The sequence below is a fragment of the Drosophila rhopaloa genome, unplaced genomic scaffold (genome assembly GCF_018152115.1).
Source record: "Drosophila rhopaloa isolate 14029-0021.01 unplaced genomic scaffold, ASM1815211v1 contig_2, whole genome shotgun sequence".
Classification (NCBI taxonomy): domain Eukaryota; kingdom Metazoa; phylum Arthropoda; class Insecta; order Diptera; family Drosophilidae; genus Drosophila; species Drosophila rhopaloa.
The window spans coordinates 287,334-309,571 of NW_025335083.1; the positions used below are offsets into that span (position 1 = coordinate 287,334).

At 37.1% G+C, this 22,238-nt stretch overlaps 3 protein-coding genes across 9 annotated transcripts in view; 1 reads left to right on the top strand and 2 right to left on the bottom strand.

Annotated features, from left to right (window-relative positions):
* The first annotated feature begins 2,742 nt into the window (after nucleotides 1-2,742).
* On the top strand, nucleotides 2,743-4,608 carry LOC108037907 (telomerase Cajal body protein 1 homolog). Its single transcript, XM_017114581.2, has 4 exons — nucleotides 2,743-2,839; nucleotides 2,895-3,546; nucleotides 3,607-3,795; nucleotides 3,848-4,608. The coding sequence occupies exons 1-4, from the start codon at nucleotides 2,821-2,823 to the stop codon at nucleotides 4,521-4,523; spliced, it is 1,536 nt and encodes a 511-aa protein (XP_016970070.2). The 5' UTR covers nucleotides 2,743-2,820; the 3' UTR covers nucleotides 4,524-4,608.
* LOC108037918 (actin-related protein 2/3 complex subunit 4) lies at nucleotides 4,524-5,279 on the bottom strand. Its single transcript, XM_017114594.2, has 2 exons — nucleotides 4,663-5,279; nucleotides 4,524-4,609 (listed from the first exon to the last, which is right to left on the bottom strand). Exon 1 carries the CDS (start codon nucleotides 5,167-5,169, stop codon nucleotides 4,663-4,665), a length of 507 nt encoding a protein of 168 aa, XP_016970083.1. The 5' UTR covers nucleotides 5,170-5,279; the 3' UTR covers nucleotides 4,524-4,609.
* Nucleotides 5,280-11,244: 5,965 nt separating this feature from the next.
* Nucleotides 11,245-22,238, bottom strand: part of LOC108040678 (stathmin) — an 87,618-nt gene continuing 76,624 nt past the window's right edge. For 6 of the 7 annotated variants that reach the window (XM_044460290.1, XM_044460294.1, XM_044460292.1 and 3 more), the window contains 4 exons: nucleotides 15,179-15,364; nucleotides 14,968-15,114; nucleotides 11,599-11,754; nucleotides 11,245-11,468 (listed from right to left, as the gene is read on the bottom strand). In XM_044460290.1, coding sequence (XP_044316225.1) covers nucleotides 11,382-11,468; nucleotides 11,599-11,754; nucleotides 14,968-15,114; nucleotides 15,179-15,364 — 576 coding nt within the window. In that variant the 3' untranslated portion in view covers nucleotides 11,245-11,381. The remainder of the gene's footprint in view (nucleotides 11,469-11,598; nucleotides 11,755-14,967; nucleotides 15,115-15,178; nucleotides 15,365-22,238) is intronic. The other variant, XM_044460293.1, reaches the window with a different exon arrangement.

Sequence of the window (22,238 nt, forward strand, 5' to 3'; positions counted from 1 at the left end):
ACTCCCCATACTATTGCATGTGCTTCGCACATGTTAGAAGTGGTGAGAAACCATGTTCGAAGCTAACTTCTTCTAACTTCTGTTTCTCACCACCCCTAACATGTGCGAAGCACAAGCAATAGTATGGGGAGTTCTCGTACCTTTTAATCGCTTTTTCATCACCAAAAATTCATCACTGCTGATTAATCGGCGATGAAACTTCATACAAATTAGTGATGAATTTAACATTGGCATGTCCTAGGAGTTACTCAGTGAAAAATTCATCACTCTTTAATCAGTAATTCATCAATCTTTTTTCAGTTTTTCATCACTCTTTAATCAGTAATTCATCACTCTTTGAACAGCGTTTACTGATGAACATGCGATGAACGAGTGATTAAAATGCGATGAAATAGTGATTAACGAGTGATGAATTACTGATTAAAGAGCGATGAATTCATCACATTTTCATCAGTAATTCATCACTCTTTAATCAGTAATTCATCGCTTTTTCATCTCATTTTCATCGCATTTTCATCGCTTTTTCATCGCATTTTCATCGCTTTCTCATCACTTTTTCATCACTTTTTTTTTCATCAGTAAAATTTATTCAGTAAATTTTCATATAAATTTCTTTTTATTTTATTACATTATTTCGTTATTATTTCATTTATTTCATTACATATAACTAATTAATTTAACTTAATTCAATCTACATATGTATGTATGTACGTTTTCAGTTGACTCGGAGGTGTTGAGGATGTTTCGGTTTCGGTGCTCTTTTTTTGACTTCGTGCTTTATGTACTGGCTCTTCCTGACCAAGTATATCTAAAATAGAAAAATTATTATAAAATATATAAAAACTTACTGCGTTTCTTGTTTTGCCGCCGGCCAAGTCCAGCTTAGTTTATGATGGCCCAACAGTTTTATTATAAGCTTCGCCTTAAATAATGAATAAATATATTAACAGTATATGTAGGTACAGTTCAAAATAATTAATAAAATAACACTTACCTAAATTTCTGATAAATTTAGTTATAAAATTTCACAAAAAATCTCAGTTTCGATCTGTTCTCTCCGTTTTCTCAAATGCAAGTGCACGTAAAAACCGCGAAAACAACTTCAGTTGAAAACAAGGCGCCGTTAATCCTATTGTTCTTTCCTTTGCCTAATTTGTCTTTTCATGTTTCGCTTCGCGAAATACCCTTGCAGACTTTGCCGAAATTGCTAAAACTGAAAAAATACCGAAAGGAATGAGGTATACATAAACAAACTAGATATGCATAGTTTCATGTCAATAGCTTTTATTCTGCAAAATTGTCATATACAAATAGGAAAAAAAGGGATATTTTCGCAGCCTTTAACAATTTTTCCCACGGAAGCAAGCGCTTTTACCCTAATCAAGATATGCGTAGATAAATAAGACTTGGAAAAATTTATGTCAGTAGCTTACACACTGCGCGAAATTCTGAAAATCATCAAATTTGGACCGATTTGATCCTATGGGGGCTATAGGATATAGACGTCCGATCGTCACGCGCTTTTACCCTTATCAAGGTATGCATAAAAAAATACGATTTGGAAAGATTCATGTCAATTGCTTATATACTGTGCGAAATATCCTAAAATCATTAAATTTTAACCGATTTCACCCTATTGTTCCTATGGGAGCTATAGGATATAGACGTCCGATCGCCAAGCGCTTTTACCCTGATCAAGGTATGCATAAAAAAATAAGCTTTGGAAAGATTTATGTTAATAGCTTTTACACTGCGCGAAATATCTTCCATTCTTGCAAGTTATATCCGATTGTTCCTATGGGAGCTATACGATATAGACATCCGATCTTTTAAACTGAGCTCGCAAACGGTATTGAAACAGACGGACAGACGGACGGGCGGACGGACGGACAGACGGACGGACGGACAGACGGACAGACGGACGGACGGACAGACGGACAGACGGAAAAGACGGAAAGTCACTTGAGAGCGCGGGCAGAGTAAATGAAACCTCTATATAGTTTCTTACTCTATGCTTAATGGCAAAGCAGAATGCTACATTTATTTTTCACTCAATGGCTTTACAGACACGTTAACATAACCCAAAAATGAGGGGAAGAGAATAACATGCTAAAAATTAGAGAAAACACAACTTTGTTATCGATATAACATGAGTGAAAGAGATTTGTGTTGAGAGCACGTTGTTGTATGGGTGAAACGTCGAGCCTCGTGTCGTCACGTCAGGCAGAGCGAACCGTTGGATTATACTGGAAATCTAATTGGCGGCTTGAAGTGTGGTGAATGTATTGAAAGTAAACAAACTAATGTTTTGCAGAGACATCATTTAAAGAATTAGGAGTTTGAATTGCCATTGATTTATATCTAACCCCTGAGCCACATTTCCCAGAAAAACCCAAAATTTCTACAAATTAAGCCATATATAAGCACATTTTTTGAATTTTATTTATGAGGCAACGTTGCTAAATGTTATTTGGGTTCTTTGAAGTGATAATTGGGTTATTTAACAGTACTAAAGTATCATAAATCTCTCAAAATATAACCAAGGCCCGCCAAATGTTTTGAATTCAACCCCTACTTGCTATACTCTTCAATCGCACGCAGCTCTTACGGCGGTTGTATCCTATTCCTGGTCCCTCGCACATGTTTGAACAGCTGATATTTTAACCACACCGTTCGAACATGGGCGTCGGGCCGGCGTCGAAAAATTGACAGGCAGAGCAAATGACGCCTCTATACGTTTCTTACTCTATGACTAGGCTTTAAATAAATTGGTATATTTTTGCACCCCAAGTACGGTTACACTGAGCTTGAGCGGCAAAAATGAGCGAGATGGGCGATTGTAAGTGGAATTTTAAAAACAAATACCAAATAGATAAACATAACTACATCTACAGCCCTTAACTTAAGCACATCCATGTGCGAAGTGGAGGCGTCCATGCTAAACCATAACGTGAGTTTCAGCAGCACAATGGTTACATCCACAGGGGATATTTCGGCGGCCAAACTCAGCGTGACTCTCTCAGAGGCGGAGATATTAAAGCTGCGTATGCGACAGTCTGTGAACGACAGTAATTGCTTGGATGCATCTGGGCCCATGGAGACGAGTCTTGAGGCTGAGACCTCTCAGGAGTTCGAAGAGGAGGGGGAGAGTGGGCGCGTTATCGACATAGATGACACTTTGGAGCTGACTTCGGCCAATATACAGGTTGTGCCGGAGTCACAGGCGCTTGTTGAAGATGTACTCCTCGAGTACTTCCGCGGCAGGCTCGTGGAGCTGGGGCGACGCTGCTGGACCTCGTCGCCGGAAGCCCAGCACTACACCAAGGGCTGCTACTGGTCCCCGGACGGCACATGCATCCTGGTACCCGTCCACCTAGACGGCATGCACGTCATGGAGCTGCCCACAGATCTCTACTCCGCGTCAACAGTGCAGCCGTCGCGCCCCCTGACCAAGCTCCAGTCAGCGGTACACGTGCCCGAGGGCGGAACCGTTTACGACTGCGTCTGGTTTCCACTCATGAACAGCCAGCAGCCAGACTCTTGCTTGTGAGTAGACTGCTAGTTGGTGACCTGTCCCGGTCTTACTGCCAATGAAATCTCCCCTAGTTGGCTGGCCACGCGGCAGCACGAGCCCATTCACATGTGGGACGCCTTCGACGGCGCACTGCGATGCAGCTACAGCGGGTATGATGCTGTGGACGAAGTCATGGCAGCCATTTCTTTGGCCTTCTCCCACGACGGCCAGAAAATCTACGCAGGATACAAGCGGTGCATCAAGATCTTTGACACGAGCAGGTGAGCCAGGAGATGTGCTCCGTTCGCCCATTAATCTTCTTCCACTTGTTAGACCCGGACGACTGTGCGATGATTACCCCGTAAAGTTTGCCATCTCTTGCATTGCTCAGAGCACTGACCACCCCCACACTCTGACCTGCGGCAACTGGCACGGCTATATTCAGCATTTTGACGTGCGCTGCAGTCCCAAAGAGGGTCCTCTTTTTACGCTGGGCGGACATAAGGGCGGCATCACCCAACTGCGATATGGCGGGAACGGGTCCCGCGAATGTCATCTGTTCAGCGGAGCTCGCAAGTGCGGCAAGATCCTGCAGTGGGACATGCGCAACTACAAGAAGCCGTTGGTCGAGTTCCAGCGCCATGTAGAAACCAACCAGCGCATTCAGTTTGACATCATGTGTGACTGTCGTTGGCTAACCAGCGGCGACACGAGAGGGTTCCTAAATGTTTGGGATCTCTACGAAGACGGAGAGGCCTCCGTGCTGCCCCTGCACTCAGACTGCTGTAACGGAGTGGGCTTCAACCCAGTAATGCCGGTTTTGGCCACCAGCTCGGGCCAGTACCACTTTACAGACCAAAATGCCCATATGGACAATGTCACTTTCAACGACTCGGCTGCGGAGGGGGCACCTCCTGAGGCGAATTCGCAGCAACTTGAAGTGGTCTACGAAAACTCAGTGGTCTTGTCTTGGTGCGGACCCACAGCAACCCAGCAAACACTGAAGTAGTAAATTATACAAAAGACGTCTTTATTCTTGAATCGATTTTGAAATACTTAAGCAAAGTAAACTAGGCGAGATGGGGTTGCGTTCACCTGCAAGGAGTTTATTAGTGGAGTGGGTGACTTTATAAGCTTGCCGCACTTACCTAAAAGCGTTTGAGGAACTCCTCGGCGCAGGTGCGGGCCCTTGCGTTGACTGCGAGCTTCATCTCGCTGATCTCCTTGTCGATCTCCTCCATGAAGCTTATGACGAAGTCCACCAGCTTGTGCTTGTACATCTGCTCTGTGTGGAAGTTAGTAATCAGGAAGCTGATGTCGTAGCCCTCAATTGGCTTTCGACGCAGGATTACAAAGGACTCGGCGCGGCGCATCATGAATCTGGTAAACTTGTGGCACAGGATGCGCTCGATCTCGTCCGCCTGCTTCACAGCGATGCTCACGCGCACCGAGTTGATCGAGGGCTCAATTAGGACCTTCTCGCGTTCGTTGCGCGATACCACGACGGGCGTGAGGACCAACTCCTTGCTGGAGCAGATCTCCACCTCCGGTTTGTTGTGGCGCTCCACGACCTGCGAGGGGAAGTCCTGTAGGCACATCGCTGCAGTCAGCGAGTGGCGCACGGCTGTCAGGTAGGGCTTCAGTGTGGCTGCCATTTGTGGGTGTCGGTGTGAATTGGCTGTGCACTTTTTACTTAATTTATTATGATTCACACCCACAAAGTTAATCTGCCAGGAAAAGTGTGACCTTGCGTCGCTACCAAGGAAATACCAAAAACGAAGGCGGCTCTACAAATAATACCGAACACTGAAGTAACTAACAAACAAATAGGGTATTCCGTATGCGACTGAATCGTTGAGAATTAAACAGCATTTGTTTCTATCCGCTTAAAAGAGTTGTTGGAAGAAAACAAATTGAAAATAAATAACGTGAAAATTAAGTTTTTCCGTCAATAAAATGAATAATAATGCAAAACTAAATTCAATCTTAGCCTTATAAACCCACGGAGGACATTGTAGCGGAACGGATGGAATTTTTAAAAGATGTGAATCTCGTGTTCCCACAAAGCCACCATCCAAAAACAACTGACAGCTGTCGTTGGACAAAATCAATTCAAATTTCAAAACACATTAAGAATAAATAAACAATTATTTTGCCGGTGACGCAGCAAAATAGGGACGGATAAAGCAAACAAAAAAAGAATTTAGTGCAGCCATGTGCCTTAAATGACCAAACATTATCAAAAATTTAAAAAAAATTTAAATTTAAGTTCTTTGTACACCGGCTGTCTCGACTTGCCAAGGTACTTGAGAATATCTTTAAGGGGCCCTTCCTGAAAATGTTTTTTGATTTGTTACTGTTTGTCAACAGCTGATTGACAGTAAGACCGTAGCGCACTGTGATTTAATTAAGCATAGTAATCAGATCAACAAAAACTGTACGCCAGTCATGAGAGAGAGCGAGAGGCAAACAGCTGGCGTTAACTTTTCGTCAGGCTTTTTTTCACCTCGGTACTCAGATCGACGAAAAAATACCAGAAAATTACTTCGCGTTGCCAACCACATGAAATGAACTTTTGGTGAACCCTAGCGCAAAGAGTAAAAAATTTAATCTTTTGGCGTGCCCTTCTCACTGTGCAGCTATGAACTTGAAATTAGCAAAAGTTATCAGTAAATTAAAAAAAACAACTGTTAAATTTAAATTGTATTGTTTTTTAATTTCTTTGTACAGCGACAGACTTGTCTTGCTAAGGCAGTTGATAATATCTTTTCCGCAAATACGATATTTCCTTACCAAAGTCCTTCTTATCATCAACTTCGATACGTGTTGAGGAGATCTGGGGGTTGACATTGTCCTTTTATACGATCCTTACGCTTTCCTGGCCTCTCAAATCCATGGATTAGCCAGTGTGCCCTGCATTTTGCAACTGCGTGGGTCCTTTAAATGCGGCAAAGGACTCCGAATGGAAAAAATGGCTTCTGAGCATCCTTTCCCCAATGTTGACTATCGATTTGCCTTGATGCTGCTTATTAAATTTTAATTTTTGGACACATGCGGTTGATTTTATTTTTACCTTGTAAAGTCAAACATCTTTTCCTTTATTTTAAGGCACTAAAACAATTTTAGCTATAAAATTAATCATTATTCCATTAAGATTATAGAGGCAAATGTGATAATTAAAAAAAAGTGGCCAAATCGATAAAGTTTTAACAAAATAGTTAATTAAAACCCAAGTGTGCCAATAATTTTGTTCAGGCAAATTTGGTCCATTCTTTGGTTTTTTATTTTTAATAAATTATTTATAAAAGAAAAATTAATGAAGTCACTTGTATTTAACATAAAATTAATGATTCTATCTAAAAATATTTTGTTTTATTTTAATATCAGCATATTATAAGAAGAAAAATAGCCTCAAAGTTTAACATGCTTGCTGTGCCAATAATTAAGTTTGTCACTGTACATAAAATGAAAATAAACATTGTATTATTGTCTCTTATTTAATTTCATCGCACTCACTATTTTTACCCGGTTCTTTCGGCATTCAATTTGCTCTCCCTATGTGTGAGTTCGATGAGTTGAGTACAGCGGCGGCGCACACATTCATTCACATTCATTGCATTTCGCAGCCGATTCATTCAACTCATTGGTAGATGAATGTCTCATAAGCCGTTTTGAATGCGGCTGCGCAGCCCTTTAATGCTTATGTAGGGATGCTTAACTGATGTTTCTATAAACGCTCGAATTTTTTGTGCTGGCTTTTCAACTGGCTTTTTCCTCACTTGCCCAAAAGCCAGCGAGAGAGCGCTCTACAGCAACCCCTCTACAACCAACCGCTCTGTATTCACAAACATTTCGCGCTGTCTAAATATACTCTTTATTTTAAATTCTAACATAATTAAAAATACTTATTTTGTATTTCCTTTATTATTATTCGAATGTAGTGTATTTTTTAGTAATGACCAAATATATCTACGTATATAAAGATACATAATGTATTTCATACATGACTTCACATTGGAATAATGGTCATTTGGGTATTCAGCGTGCGACGTGTGAACGATTTTTAGGAGCCTCAGAAATTTTGCGAATGAACAGAATAAATATTTTATATTTATTGTATTTTAAATATATGTATTTAAAAATATGTGGTATTTTTATATTATACGTATTATAATAACATTATTTAAAATTATTATCATAATATAAATTAAATGTATATAAATAATTAATTATTTAGAAAAAGAAAAACCTAAAGGGGAAACAAAAAAGGTTTGCGTGCTTTTCTATCTAAAAAAGCTTCAAATCAAATCTAAAAGGCACAAAATCATTAAACCAAATGTTATTTTTATACGAAATACTTAAAATATATATAATTTAAAAAAAATGTACTTGTATTATATTTAAATATACTCCTAGGGTAGCTAAATTTTGAAAATTAAACCTACCCTGTAAAAATAAATAATAAATATTTGTATATGTATTTGTATATTAACTATTTTATTTATTAAATATACTAAATAATTAAAATAGTTAATATGTTAAATATTCTATTAAATTGATTAAATAATTTAAATAGTCAATATATTAAATATACTATTAAATGCAGGTTGATTATATTAGATATTTGTATATTCGTATATTCGTATTTACTTTAAATATTTTAAGCCATTAAATAAAAGTTTAATATATTTGAATTAAAATTAAATTTAATATTTCCATAAATCATTAAATCAAAGTTTAATATATTTGAATAAAAATGAAATTTAATATTTCCATTTTAAAGTTAATAAAAACAGCCTTGGATAAAAAATAAAGCGAAATATATTTATTTAAACATCCTTTAAATATATTTAATTTAAATATACTTCGCTTTGTTTTTGTTTAACAATCATAGTAAATTCAAATATATTAAAAATATTTCAATATATTTTTAAATTTAATCAAGTAGTTTTATATGTTTTGTACTAAAAGTTATGTTTGTAGCTTTAAGGCAGGCTTGTACCTTGTGAAGTCAAAAAAATCAAATTTTTTTTTTGGAGTTTCGGATACATACATGTTTTAATTTTACTCTCCTAAAATTTCAAGTCGAAATCTCTTGAATTACGAAAGTTATCGGCCGTTTGGTGGACCGGTGTCAAGCGCGTTGCCATTATAGTGAAAATTTTCAAACGCGTTTTTCTCGAAACCATGTTTTCCGAGTTGGCGGAAGTCGTACAAGCCGCAAAAATTGAGCAATCGTCATGAAATTTTTTATACATGTTCCTCAGAAGTATGTGCATGGTATAGACTAGGATCTTTTGAAAATATTAAAAATTGTTTATTTAAAAAAATAATGAGTAACGAAAAAATGAGGAAAAAACCGATTTTTTTTTCAAAAGCTCATAATTTTTGCATTTTTTATGTTTTTTCAATTATCCTAGTTGAAGCCATGCGAGCAAGTGTACAGATTAAGAATATATTCGTTTTTTGCGTTTCAGATTATTTCTTAAAATTCCAAAAAATCCGCCATGAGGACGAGACATGCCGCCATTGTTCGGTACTCCCCCTCCCCCCTTCGCTTGGATCGCACTCAAAAAAATTGTGTAGCTTCAATAAACTGTACCCTACAACTGGCTAAAATTTTATTCCCACACCTACCATACTTTTCAAGAAATAAATTCCAGAAAAGGTGCAAGCCTGCCTTAATTTAAATATGCAGATATTCGTTTTTAAGGTTAATAAAAAGGTTTTCCATCAAGCTTCATTGCGACATGTATGTACATAAATGCAATTTAAATAAACATCCTGTTCAATCATAGAAGTTCTTTTGTCACACAATTAGTTTTTTAGTCCAGAAATGATTTCTGTCCGAAAATCGTCTTCTCGAACAAATACGCACACATACGCACTTGCTTATTCGTGCAATTCTATTTTTAGATTTTTATGCATATTTATGCATCTTAGAGATTATATTGGTCTTTGTTTCAACCGAAGCTTCGCGAAGTTGGCTTCGAACATGGCTCTCAGCAGAGCTTTGGCAGAGGTGCGGGGAGAGCAAATGAAACCTCTATATAGATTCTTACTCTATGACAAAACCTTCACAAAGTATTCCCTAATACCTTCAATAAATAAATTGTATAAGTTAATTGTAAACCACAAATATAAGTATGGGGACATACTCTCGTTCTCCAAAGTGTTTTGCTCGATGTTGCGAGTACAGTACATATGCGCCTAGGAAATAGTGGAGCAACTCTGCCACACGGATAAAGCCCCATCGCATGGCGCCATTTTTTTCTAACTCGATAGGAAACTTGAGGAAAGTTTGTAAAAATATATAAATTTAAAAAACAAGATTCACCAATTATAAATATTTCATTTATTTGTTTTACGCACTTTTATTATACAATTGTTATAAGTATTTTGCTCGCGTATGGTCAGTTATCTGTGGCTTATATGAACTTAATTTATGCGTGAACTTAAAAAATGTGTTTTTTTAAGCGATCGTATTTCTGGCATGTGTAAAGAACATTTTTCAAAAATGTATCGCTCTCTTCTTACTTAAAAGATTCGTACAGCTGATTATTGCATTAGATTATATTGATTAGCCATTAATATACATATCATAAATTGAGTAAATATCAAAGCATTTTTATCAATTGTATTGATGCTTTACGTTTATTTGTTCACTTTTCTTGAGTATGTTTGAAAGTTTTCGTGTCTGGGTAATTTTTTGGTCTGTGCGTGTGTGTAGTTGTTTTGCCATTGCTCTTTTTATTAAGAGTTTTATATTATTGATATTCATTTGTAGAAGCCATACTTTTACACGAGTACACATTTATAACGGTATATAATTTAAATTTAAGCTATCCTTTAAAGCGTTCCTTGGTGCAAAACTAAATAAAAAACCAGCAGGATGAAAAAATTTGCCTAAATATCCCATTTGTCTCACTTTTTTTCTATTATAACCCCATTCAATGTTTATAAATTTCTAAAAATAACTCGACGTTAGACAAAAATGCATTTCCATATAATACCCACATTTATGTATGCTTATACATATGTAGTTTGTTTTCATTTATATTAATGGTTTTTAAACATGTCTGTGTTGTATGTAAATAAAACCAAAATGTTTTTTGTGTGTTTTACATTATTTGATTTTTATTAAAGTTTTTAAGCATTTCTTATGTATTTTTTCTGTTTGACATTTATTTTATAAATAGAAAATGCGAAACTTATAAAAAATAATTATCTGTTAGTGTTGAGCTATTCAGCAAATATATATATTTTTTTAGCAAGTTAGTAACCAAAAATATTTATTAAATTATACATAAAATCATATATTTATTTAAGATATTTTGAAAAATGATACCCTCGAAAGCCATTTATCGATGCAAATACATCGCGATATTTTTAAAAGTATTAAAGTAAAAAATTAAAATAAAGGAAAGTCGTGAGGTAAAAAGTTTTAAGCTTAAAAAAACTGAAAGTCAAGCTGAAAATATTATTTCATTTTAAATTTTAAATGACAGGCTTTAAATTTTAATTTTCTGGCAGAGCTTTAAAGTTTAAATATTGACTTCCCATACTATTTATTTTTTGCAATAATTTGCCGTAAGCATCATTTCTTTTTACTTGAACTTAGCGTTTTACTGTTTGTGAGTAAATGTTCTTTCGTTATTCGGCTCAATTCGCTCAGAGGTGCTTTAAGATTTTCTTCTTGCCTTTTCGTTTCTTTCTATAATACTTGAGAATTTTGAAGAAATTGGTTTAATTTTAAATAGTTTTCTTGCTTAAATATGTGTTGGTGTATTATGCAGTGTTGCTATTCTTTTTGTAGTCGCCATGTTTGCAGTAAGTGAGCACAGCTCTCGATGCAATATCGACCTCTCTAGCCGGATGAGACAATGGGGTTCTGCTGGCCATCTATTTCCTGGGCCTGGGCCTTGTTCTGGCGCACTAGCTCGGCACGACGCTCCTAAAAGTACAAGAAACGATGAATGATTAGTGGGGATTCATTATCCAAAGGAGCTGGAACTGATGAAACAACAACAACCAAGTGCTACTCGAACAATAAGGCAAATGGTTGCTTTTTTGAGGGAACGTACGAGTTTTTGGACTTTTTCAATTTTCTTTTGCAATTCCTTCTCGCGCTTTTGCTCTGCGGCGAACAATTTGTTCTCATAAATGCGAGCTTTCTCCTCGAGCTTTTGACATTCCAATTGATCGTTCTGCGATTTGATTTCGGCAATTTTGATTGTGTTCTAAATGAAAGGATATAAGAAAAAAACCAAAAATTATATGCACACATGATTAAACACTTATTTACATAAAATCAAAATAAAACAAGAAAGGAAAGCTGAATTCGGGCGGAGCCGAAGTTGATATACCCTTGCAGAATATTCTGTAAATTATATTCTCAAAAAACTTATATGATGCACTCTTAATACCCATAAAAATCCCAACTTCCTACCTTTACAAACAGCAAAGTTATGGCATTTCCGATCGTTCAGTTATATGGCAGCTATAGTCGGCCGATCCCGGCAAGCCGAAGTTTATCTACCCTTGCAGTTTGTACAATTATCTCAAAGAAATATTTTGATAAATAGAAAAACAGCAAAATACAAATTTGTTCACATTTATTTTTTTTATATACTACCTTGAATAAAAAGAGAACTTTTGGGAAAGTTTCAAGCAAATAGCTTTACTGAGGGACTAGTTTGAGTAGAAATGGACGGACAGACGGACTTTTTACTGAAATTATAATACCCTCTGCAAGGGTATAAAAAGTAAGTGTACTTAAAATGTAATATATTCTAGAACATATTTTTACCTAAGTTATCTAAAAATTGTACTTAAAATTATAAACAAATCGTAAATTTAAAAAACATTGGTTATATATACATATACAATTGGATTATTTGGGATGTCGTTACAAACGACATGTCTGAATCCGTTTTACCTCAGTGTCAACTCTTTTGAAGCCTATACAGCTTAAAGGGGGAGGGGTATGGTTAATTCGGCCAAAAAAGGCCTCTTTTTATGAATTTTGTCACACGATACGGTTAATGTGAGATTAATTATTTTATAACGTACAGGCAGGGTGCCCGCAGCTTCGCTTGCGATGTCTTAAGTTTGCATTATTTCTGTCTCCATACAGGAAGCTCTTAAATTTAAGACAATATTTTTTTAAATAGTGCATTTTATGCAATGTTTATATCGAATAATAAGATTAAAAACTACAAAAACGCATTTATATATGTACAAAATGCAAGTATGCTAATTGGTATATCACAACTGCACATAATTAATAAAAAACAAAATGATCATTTAAATGTAAATCATTTATGACGATACTAATTAAGAATAGTAAAAAACGAAACTAACTGGCATAACTCACCAAATTTTTAAGTTAACATCAAAAATATCAACAAGTTTGCACATTCTATAGAAAAAATAAAAATTCCGAGAAAGGCGAACTAATATAATAATATTATTGCTCACATACGGTTATACACCAAAATACACGGTTATGCTAAGAAATTTTCTTGATACGACTCTGACCAAATTGAAAGTTTCCCCGTTAACTTCTTCTTTTGCGCACTTGCTACACTCTTTCCTTTCTCTCTATCTACTGCGATCTCCCGCTCTTATGTTTCCTAACAGCGCGTGGCAGAACACTGTAAAAATAAACACCGCAAAAAACAATTTGAATGGTATATTTTTACTACACTATCAAGATTTTCGCCAAAAAAACGTCTTTTGAGTATTCTGGCAGCAATAACTGTAAAGAGCACTTAAATTCGATAATAGATCGCCTTTTTGCTTAGTTTCTTTGTTTAGAAGATAGCTAGAGCTTTGGTAAAACCATCAAATGAATCGTTAAAGCTTAAGGAAAAACTTTACCGAAGGAATTTTTGATACTCAGTTTAGAAGTGCCATTTTTCGACGTTTGAAGATATTTTTTGCTAAATTGTAATTTTAGAACGGGTGTTAAAAATAGTAAAAAGGCTTAAATCTTAGCGGTCAATTTTTTTAAACATTTATAATGTCTTAAACTATTTTTGGGCGCAAACACGGATTCGATTGGTTAAACGATTTAGCGTCAAGAATTTTTGAAAGGAAATTTGACCTTTTTTCCAATTGAAAGCGATTGGGGCCACTTGGGGAGCCCCAATAAATCTTAGCAAATCAGTTTAAAGTTATTAGAATATAATAAAAATACATATTAATATTGTTAACCAGTGGTTTTGGCTGTGCGCTGATTCCCAGTTTTCTTACTGATAGCTTTATATATAGAGATAAAAGTACAACATTTAAACTAAGTTCTCACAAATTTTCATCGAAAAAAAAAATAAGCCGTTCGCAGCCAAGTTTCGTAAGCGCCTCCAAGGAAAAAGGTTTTAAACAAGAAAGGAAAGCTAACTTCGGGCGGAGCAGAATATTCTGTAAATAATATTCTTTTAAATAATTCATATGATGCATTCTTAAAACTTATTAAAAATCCCAAATTCCTAACTTTAAAAACACCAAAGTTATGGCATTTCCAATCGTTCAGTTATATGGCAGCTATGGGATATAGTCGGCCGATCCCGGTCGTTCCGACTTATACATACACATACAGCGTGCAAAGGAATGAAGGGTGTGTGCAACGTTTCAATTCGATATCTTTAAAACTGAGAGACTAGTTCGCGTAGAAACAGACAGACGGACAGACGGACATGCTTATATCAACTCAGGAAGCGATCCTGATCAAGAATTAATGTACTTTATAGGGTCGGAGATGTCTCCTTCACTGCGTTTCTTTCTAAAGGTAACTAAAGGTAACAATTTTTGAATTTTTGGTAACACTTTGAATTCAAAAACGTGATTTTAGCCTAAAAATTCGTGATTAGCCTAATCAGTAAAAAAAAAAACTTAACGTCAGTACCTGAGGATTTAGGTACAAAAATAGTGTGCCAAATTACAAAACGATTCGTCCAGTAGATTTTACAGGATCGTGTTCACCGACTTTGAAATGACAACTTTTCAGGAGAGCGTTTTAAAGTTTTCGACACCCGAAAATCGAATACAAAACGAGCTAACTCACCTACGTTCAACTACCTACATATGTATAACTTCGGAAGTTTTACTCGGATCAATCTAAAATTTTAACGCAATATTCTTCAAATGTTGTGCATTCAGAAAAAAAGGCAAAACAAAATTTAAATACCATTTATTGTCAAGAACATTAGAATGAATACAAAAAATGTTGATGGGCTTTGTGAAGACGAAAAGAATATTTCATATCAGATAAAAGATTATATACCAAAGATGGTTGTGCTTTTCCGATTAATAATAATCATGGCTTGATTTCTTTCTTAATCATGCAGATTTAGGGATGCGTGAGTTAAATAAAAATGTAATTTATATGTTTATTGAATAAAAGAAACTAAAATCCTTCAGTCATCTTGGTCGACAGCCACATGCACACTCACATGCTCTTTTAGACGATCCAACATTTTCTTAATATTTTCATCACGCAAAGACTGGGCAATTTTCAATTTTTCTTCGATTGCCTTCTGCTCGTTGGCCTTCTGCTGCTCAAGAGTCTCACGCGTCTTTTCGATCTCCTGCGCATGAATCTGTTTTTCGTTCAAATTAATAAAAATATTTTGTCAAGAATAGGATTATCATAAAACATTTAACCTTCAGCTTCTCCTTCATGTCACTGATGATGGCGTCTCGTTTCTCTACATGCTGCTCCATTTTAGACTCCAGCTGCTCCTTGGTCTGAGTTATGAACTCATTGGTAATCTCATCCTTTTTGCGAGTGGCTTCCTCAACCTTGGCAAGCTTGTTGGAAATATCAGCCATCTTCTTAGCTTCTAAAGACTGCAAAAGCAAAATATTTATTTGGTTAGATGTTTACCAATTTAAATTTAGAGGGAGACTGCTATGTAAAAGGCGGAAAAACTGAAAATCTGCTAATATCAAAACTAATTGTACATTGATCGAAAGGTATTGCCATACTAATTCTTTTCAAAAAGTTTTTGGGTTTGGAGAAATAAAGGGAAAGAAAAACAAGAAAATAATATAAAGATTTTAAAATATCTAGTTGTAAGGCGAGAGCAGGAGCCAATAAAGCTTTAATTCGCTTTTCCGAATTCTCCCCGTCTCTCGCCTCTTAGGTTAGCATAGGGTTTAAGAGAAGTTATATGAAAATTAAAGTCGAATTCGATCGACGACACTCCATTTCGTCGTCGCTCAACTCGCACATTTTCGCCCCCATATGTATGTATGTAAATACGTAACTACACCAACCCAAGTTCGCTTTTGTTTGTAAACACATGGTGAAATAATAACTTAAAACAATAGTTTTATTTAATATAAAATAAAAAAATCTTTTAATAACCGCTTTTTCTGATTTTAGTAATATACTTTAGCAACTTTATTGACAACTAAAGTCAAGTCGAGGTTATAGTAGAGGCACTCGACTGAAGTGTTTCTCCTTGTTTTGTTATTCATTTTTAAAAAATGGGTGGCAAGTTCCACATATTGAGAGAGTTTTTCAGCAAAAAGCCATTTGGGAACTCCAATTTGTAAAATACATATACATATATGTATGTATGTACTTCAAAAAGTCGCTAAACATCTTAGCTGTATCGTGAAACCTGGAGCACCCAAATATCATAGCGACTAATGGCGACAAATCTAGTAGCGGGGCAAAAAAATATGAGGCGGCATTATCCGATAATGCCGCCTCATATTTTTTTTGCCCCGATAATGATTATCGACTATGTTAAACATTTTTTATCATGAAAATAAACTTAATTTAATACTTCGTATGATAGCCATTATTTTTTATGGTATCGGCCAAACGTTTTGGCATATTTTGAATAATTTTTTTGGTGTATTCGGGGCCAATTTTAGCCCACTCTTCCTGAAGCCGTTCCTTCAAGGCCGATATGGATGAAATTGGCATTTTGTGGACACGGCGGTCCAACTCACTCCACAAATTCTCAATCGGATTGAGATCAGGCGATTGAGGAGGCGTTTCCAAAACTTTTGGACAGTTATAAAGCAGCCAGGACCTAACCTTATGGGCCTTATGTTTCGGGTCATTGTCTTGGTACAACTTAAAAGTCTCGCCAATGCCCATTTTTTCCGCCGACTGCTTCAAATTCTCCTTCAAAATTTTTAAATATTGGTCCTGGTTCATAATTCCTTCAATAAATACAAGATTTCCCACTCCTTTTGCGGAAATGCAGCCCCAAATCATCACACTTCCGCCGCCGTGTTTTACAGTCGGTCTTAGGTGTTTTTTTTGCAGCTCCGTATTTGGTTGCCGCCAAACCATGGTCTTGCCGTCACTGCCAAAAAGGTTAAATTTACTCTCGTCCAAGAAAATTACATCGTCCCACCAGCTTTGGTCCTTTTTCGAGTACTCCAGGGCAAAATTTTTCCTTAACTTCCGGTTACGCTCAGCCAGCAAAGGCTTTTTGCGAGCGACTCTGCCGTTGTACGGTACAACTTGTACCCATGGTTTTTTATGGTACGACGAACGGTTTGGGCTGAAACGGTCTTCCCATGGTCGGCGAAGAGTTCGGCCTTCAATTCTGGCGCACTAAGTCTAGGATTTTTCTTCACTTTTCGGACTATTTCCGCTTCTTCGCGCTCAGTCAATTTTTTCGGTTGTCCTTTTTGCTTAATTGAGGCGACTCTTCCCTCATTTTTAAACCGTCGGACGATGTCACCAACCGTATTCGACTTCATCTCCAGGATTTTGGCAGTTTCCTTGTAAGTTTTGCCCTCTAAATGCAGTTGGAGAACGAGTTTTCGCTGCTCCAAGGACGAATTTTTGCTCTTACGGCCCATCTTAAATTTTGGAGCTAAAACTTAGTATATTTGTCTGTTTGCTGTCAATTATTGACACATAGATGTTGGCTTTTCTGGGAAACCCATTTTTCGCGCTAATTTTTGGGTTTTTGGAGTTGCCACAGGGTTTTTTTTGACGACGTTCAAAAAATACCGAATACTAAAGTAACGCAAATTTTGAGCTTTTTTTTGTTTATATATGTTTCTTCTGTAAATTTTAAATAAAGTCTCAATATATATATACCTATGAAAAGGTAATATTACCAACTTTAATACCACATTAAAAAAAAATTGTTTTTTCTTAGTCTTGTACATTTTATTTGCTTTTGAAGTTTAAAAAACAAAAAACCGAATATTAATGAGATCCACTGTACATGTTCTTCGTAGGTCAGTGTGTGTTCGCTGCGTTCCTAGAATGTCATTTAAAGTAGGCGACGCATTGGCGAGACATATTTTGGAACATTGGATTGTAAATGCGCAGTTAGCGGGAAAATTGAGTGTCTGCTACTGAGTGAGGTCTGATCGTATGCCGCGAACTGAGTGAGAACAGAGGCAGGAGCAAAGAAGGAATTGGTAAAATTGAGCTCTGCGTTTTCGTAGGTCAGTTCGATTTGCGGCATAGAGACGAGCAGAACTTGCTGAGCTTTGAAAATTAAATAAAAATGAATCCGTTACCAAACGAGCCCCCGATATCAGAAGTGGGATCGGCTGAGCCTAGAGTTCAAGATTCAAACCAGATCCTCGCAGCTCTTGAAGCACAGAACCGGAATCTAATGGACATTATCAAATCCATGCAGAATCCAAGGCCGGTAGCAGATGCAAGGCCTGTACATGTTGCTTTGCCGAAATTTAATTCTGTGCGGGAGCAGGCATACTGGAGTGAAGGATCGCTCCAATATACGATGTTTTAAATGCGTCGAACTGGGAAATTACGCTAGTTCATGTCCTAAAATCCGGACCAGCGGAAATGAGATCTCCTTCGAGAAGCGTGAGGACATTTGCATTGTTTCCCCGACCAAGGGAATAATAAAAGCATCCGGTGAGTCAATACTATTTTGCTTCGACTCAGAAGCTGAATGTTCGTTGGTCAAGGAAAGTGTTGCAGACAAGTTTAAAGGAAAGCGACTTAACATGATGTTTTGATTGTGGCCGAAACTAAGCACGAAGCTTTAGATCGTGCTTTAGATTGTGCTAGAAACCTTGAGCAAGGCTGGATTTTCATTCAGTGTTCCTTTCTTAAAACTAGTATAGAATATCTGGGGTTTGAAGTGAGCAAAGGACAGATTCGCCCCAATCCACGCAAAATTCAAGCGCTGACAGAATTGGCACCCCCAAAAACGGTTACGCAGTTAAGACAATTTATAGGGCTAGCATCTTACTTTCGGCAGTTTGTACCAAAATTTTCAGAGACCTTAAAAATACTGTATTCGCTCACTTCAAAGAAAAATTCAGATTTCGTTTGGCTGTTAGAGCATGAAAGAATTCGCTCGAAAATAATATCCGTTTTAACCCAGGAGCCGGTGATAACCATATTCGACCCTCAACATTCGATTGAACTTCATACAGATGCCAGCGCAATTGGCTATGGTGCAATTTCGCTTCATAAAATCGACAAAAAGCCCTATGTTGTTGAATATTTTAGTAAATTCACGTCACCTGCTGAATCAAAATACCACACATAGGAGCTTGAGACTTTGGCAGTCGTCAATGCCATTAAACATTTTGGTCATTATTTACAGGGGCGTAAATTTGTTGTATTTACTGATTGCAATTCGGTAAAAGCTAGTCGAACAAAATCGTATTTTTCACCAAGGGTGCATCGATGGTGGGCTTTTCTACAGTCGTTTGATTTTGACATTCAGTACACGAAAGGAGAAAGAATGGCACACGTAGATTTTTTATCAAGGAATCCGATGATTAAAGAATGCAAGAGCGTAGAGAAAATTGTTGAAAAGCGAATTGAATTGACTGAGGTAACTGACAATTGGATAGTTTCTGAGCAACAACGGGACCCTGAAATAGCTGATTTATTAGCTAAGCTTAAAAATAACGAATTGCCGGAAAATTTAGATAAAACTTATGAATTGAGAAAAGGCGTTATATATCGAAAAATACAAAGGAACGGCAAAAACAAGTGTTTACCTGTAATACCTAGGGCATTTAGATGGGCAGTGATTAATCACGTCCACGAATCTATTATGCATTTGGGTTGGGAAAAAACCTTGGATAAGGTATATGGGTTTTATTGGTTTGAAAATATGTCGAAGTACGTTCGAAGGTTTGTCGAAAACTGCATTACCTGTAAACTAGCCAAGCCACCGGTTGCGAAAATTCAGGTGGAATTACATCCGATTAATAAGGTCGAAATTCCGTGGCACACAGTGCACATAAATATTACTGGAAAGTTGAGTGGAAAGAACGACCTAAAGGAGTATGTAATTGTTTTGGTGGATGCGTTCACAAAATTTGTTTATTTTCATCATATCTTAAATATTGACACAGAAAGTTCTATTAAAGCCCTTAAAGCCGTCGTGTGTTTGTTTGGTGTGGCTACTCGAATTATAGCGGATCAGGGCCGTAACTTTGCCAGCTCAGGATTTCGTGATTTTTGTTCTTCCCAAAAAATTGAGCTTCACTTAATTGCAACGGGCGCGAGTAGGGCAAATGGCCAGGTTGAACGTATTATGAGCACACTTAAAAGTATGTTGACCGCTGTCGAAACAAGTCAGAGATCGTGGCAAGATGCATTGGCCGAAGTACAGTTGGCAATGAATTCCACAGCTAATCGAGTCACCAAGGTCAGCCCATAAGAAATGCTTATCGGTAGGGAAGCTAGACCTTTCGGCCTATTGCCAATAGGTGAAGAAGAGGATAATTTAATTAATAGAGAATCCGTAAGAAAACAAGCTAAGGAGAATATGGAAGTTAATGCTCGTTACGACAAACGTAGATTTGATAAGAACAAAGCAAAAATAATTAAATTTAACGTTGGAGACCATGTATTGTTGAGAAAGGAAGAGCGACACCAGACAAAACTTGACCCAAAACATAAAGATCCGTTTGAAATCATTGAGTTACTAGATGAGTAAGAGAACATATAAGAGAACATATAAGTATGCGCATGAATTTTTGAGAGCATTGCCGAATAGACAAATAAGTGAAGAAGTTGATGAAGAATTCGACGACTCAAAAGGAGCTGAGTCTGATTCCCAAGTGGGAAATGAAGATATGGATGGCACTGTAGGTGCTTTGGAATCCCAAGAGGGGATTTAATGACCGCACCATAACAGATGGACATGTTATGGCGGGGGTCAGTGGTGACCGCACCATAGCAGAAGGACTTGCTATGGCGGGGGTCAGTGGTGACCGCACCATAGCAGAAGGACTTGCTATGGCGGGGGTCGGTAATTTGGTGTGAATGAAAATGCACAAGTTGATAAAGTTCATAAGTTAGTATGAATTGTTAAATATGGTTAAGAAATAAAAGTAATGTAAAGAATGTTATCAAGAAACTTATTCGTTTATGTTGGTCCAAATGCCTCAAATTATGTGAAGAAATTTTAATGAAGAGAATAAAAATGAATTACAACTGATATGTGAAAACTGTGTGATTTAAAGGTAGCACTCGAGGACGTGTGATTTGTCAGGAAGGCCGTGTCGGAGAGGCAATTACATGTTCTTCGTAGGTCAGTGTGTGTTCGCTGCGTTCCTAGAACGTCATTTAAAGTAGGCGACGCATTGGCGAGACATATTTTGGAACTTTGGATTGTAAATGCGCATTTAGCGGGAAAGAAGCATAGTAGCGGAAATTGAGTGTCTGCTACTGAGTGAGGTCTGATCGTATTCCGCGAACTGAGTGAGAACAGAGGCAGGAGCAAAGAAGGAATTGGTAAAATTGAGCTCTGCGTTCTTGGAGGTCAGTTCGATTTGCGGCATAGAGACGAGCAGAACTTGCTGTGCTTTGAAAATTAAATAAAAATGAATCCGTCACCAAACGAGCCCCCGATATATATGTATAAGTTAATCACAGAAATATTTCTACATTTTTTCCGAGAAATATTGCAACATTGTCGATGGCAACATTGCAACATTTCAATACAACGGTCAAGAGCCCGAAAGTTCAATAACATAAACACGCCAAGAACCCCCAAGTTCAATAACATAAACACACGCATCCGGTCAGCAGCCACAGCGCAGTACCAAAATGCCGATTCTGCAAACCTTGCAGTTTCAGCCGCTCCACCAGAACTAGGCCACCGCCGCGGTCTCTTCCGCGACGTCGACGTCGCTGCCCCAACCCACAGCTTAGATCAGGGAATTTTTAAATGAATAAAATCAGTCTCAAATTGAACTCCGAATAAATCAAACGTTCAAAACTTATTTTTTGGGTTTTTATTATCCTGGAAATTAACTGGCGCCCGAACAGGGACCAACGCGAGGAAAAACGATTAAGTTCCTTTTAGTGCAAATAATTAAAATATTTTTGTGCGACTCCGTTGGCCCAAACATAAAACCTGAAATCAGAGAGACTCCTTGGCAATTAATTTTGCAAGCTGAAGACGGTAACCGGTCGGTGAAAAACAAGTTTACTGATCCATCGGTGGACTACAAGTACTGTCAGGTACGCCCGCAGGACAACCTCTACTAAGTGTGAATCGCAGGATCCCCAGTAGGAAACAAAAAGGAAGACATCCGGATCACCAGGAGGTGTAGCCACATCATGATAAGTTAAGTGAATAGTGAATAAGTGAAGGCAACCAAACCAAAAGTTAAACCAAAATAAAAGCAAAAAATTCTCTACACTAAAAAAAAAAAATTTTTTATAAAAATCAAAAGTTAAAAATTTAAAATAAAATTTTAAAGTTAAAGTTCTAAAATTTGAATTCCATTT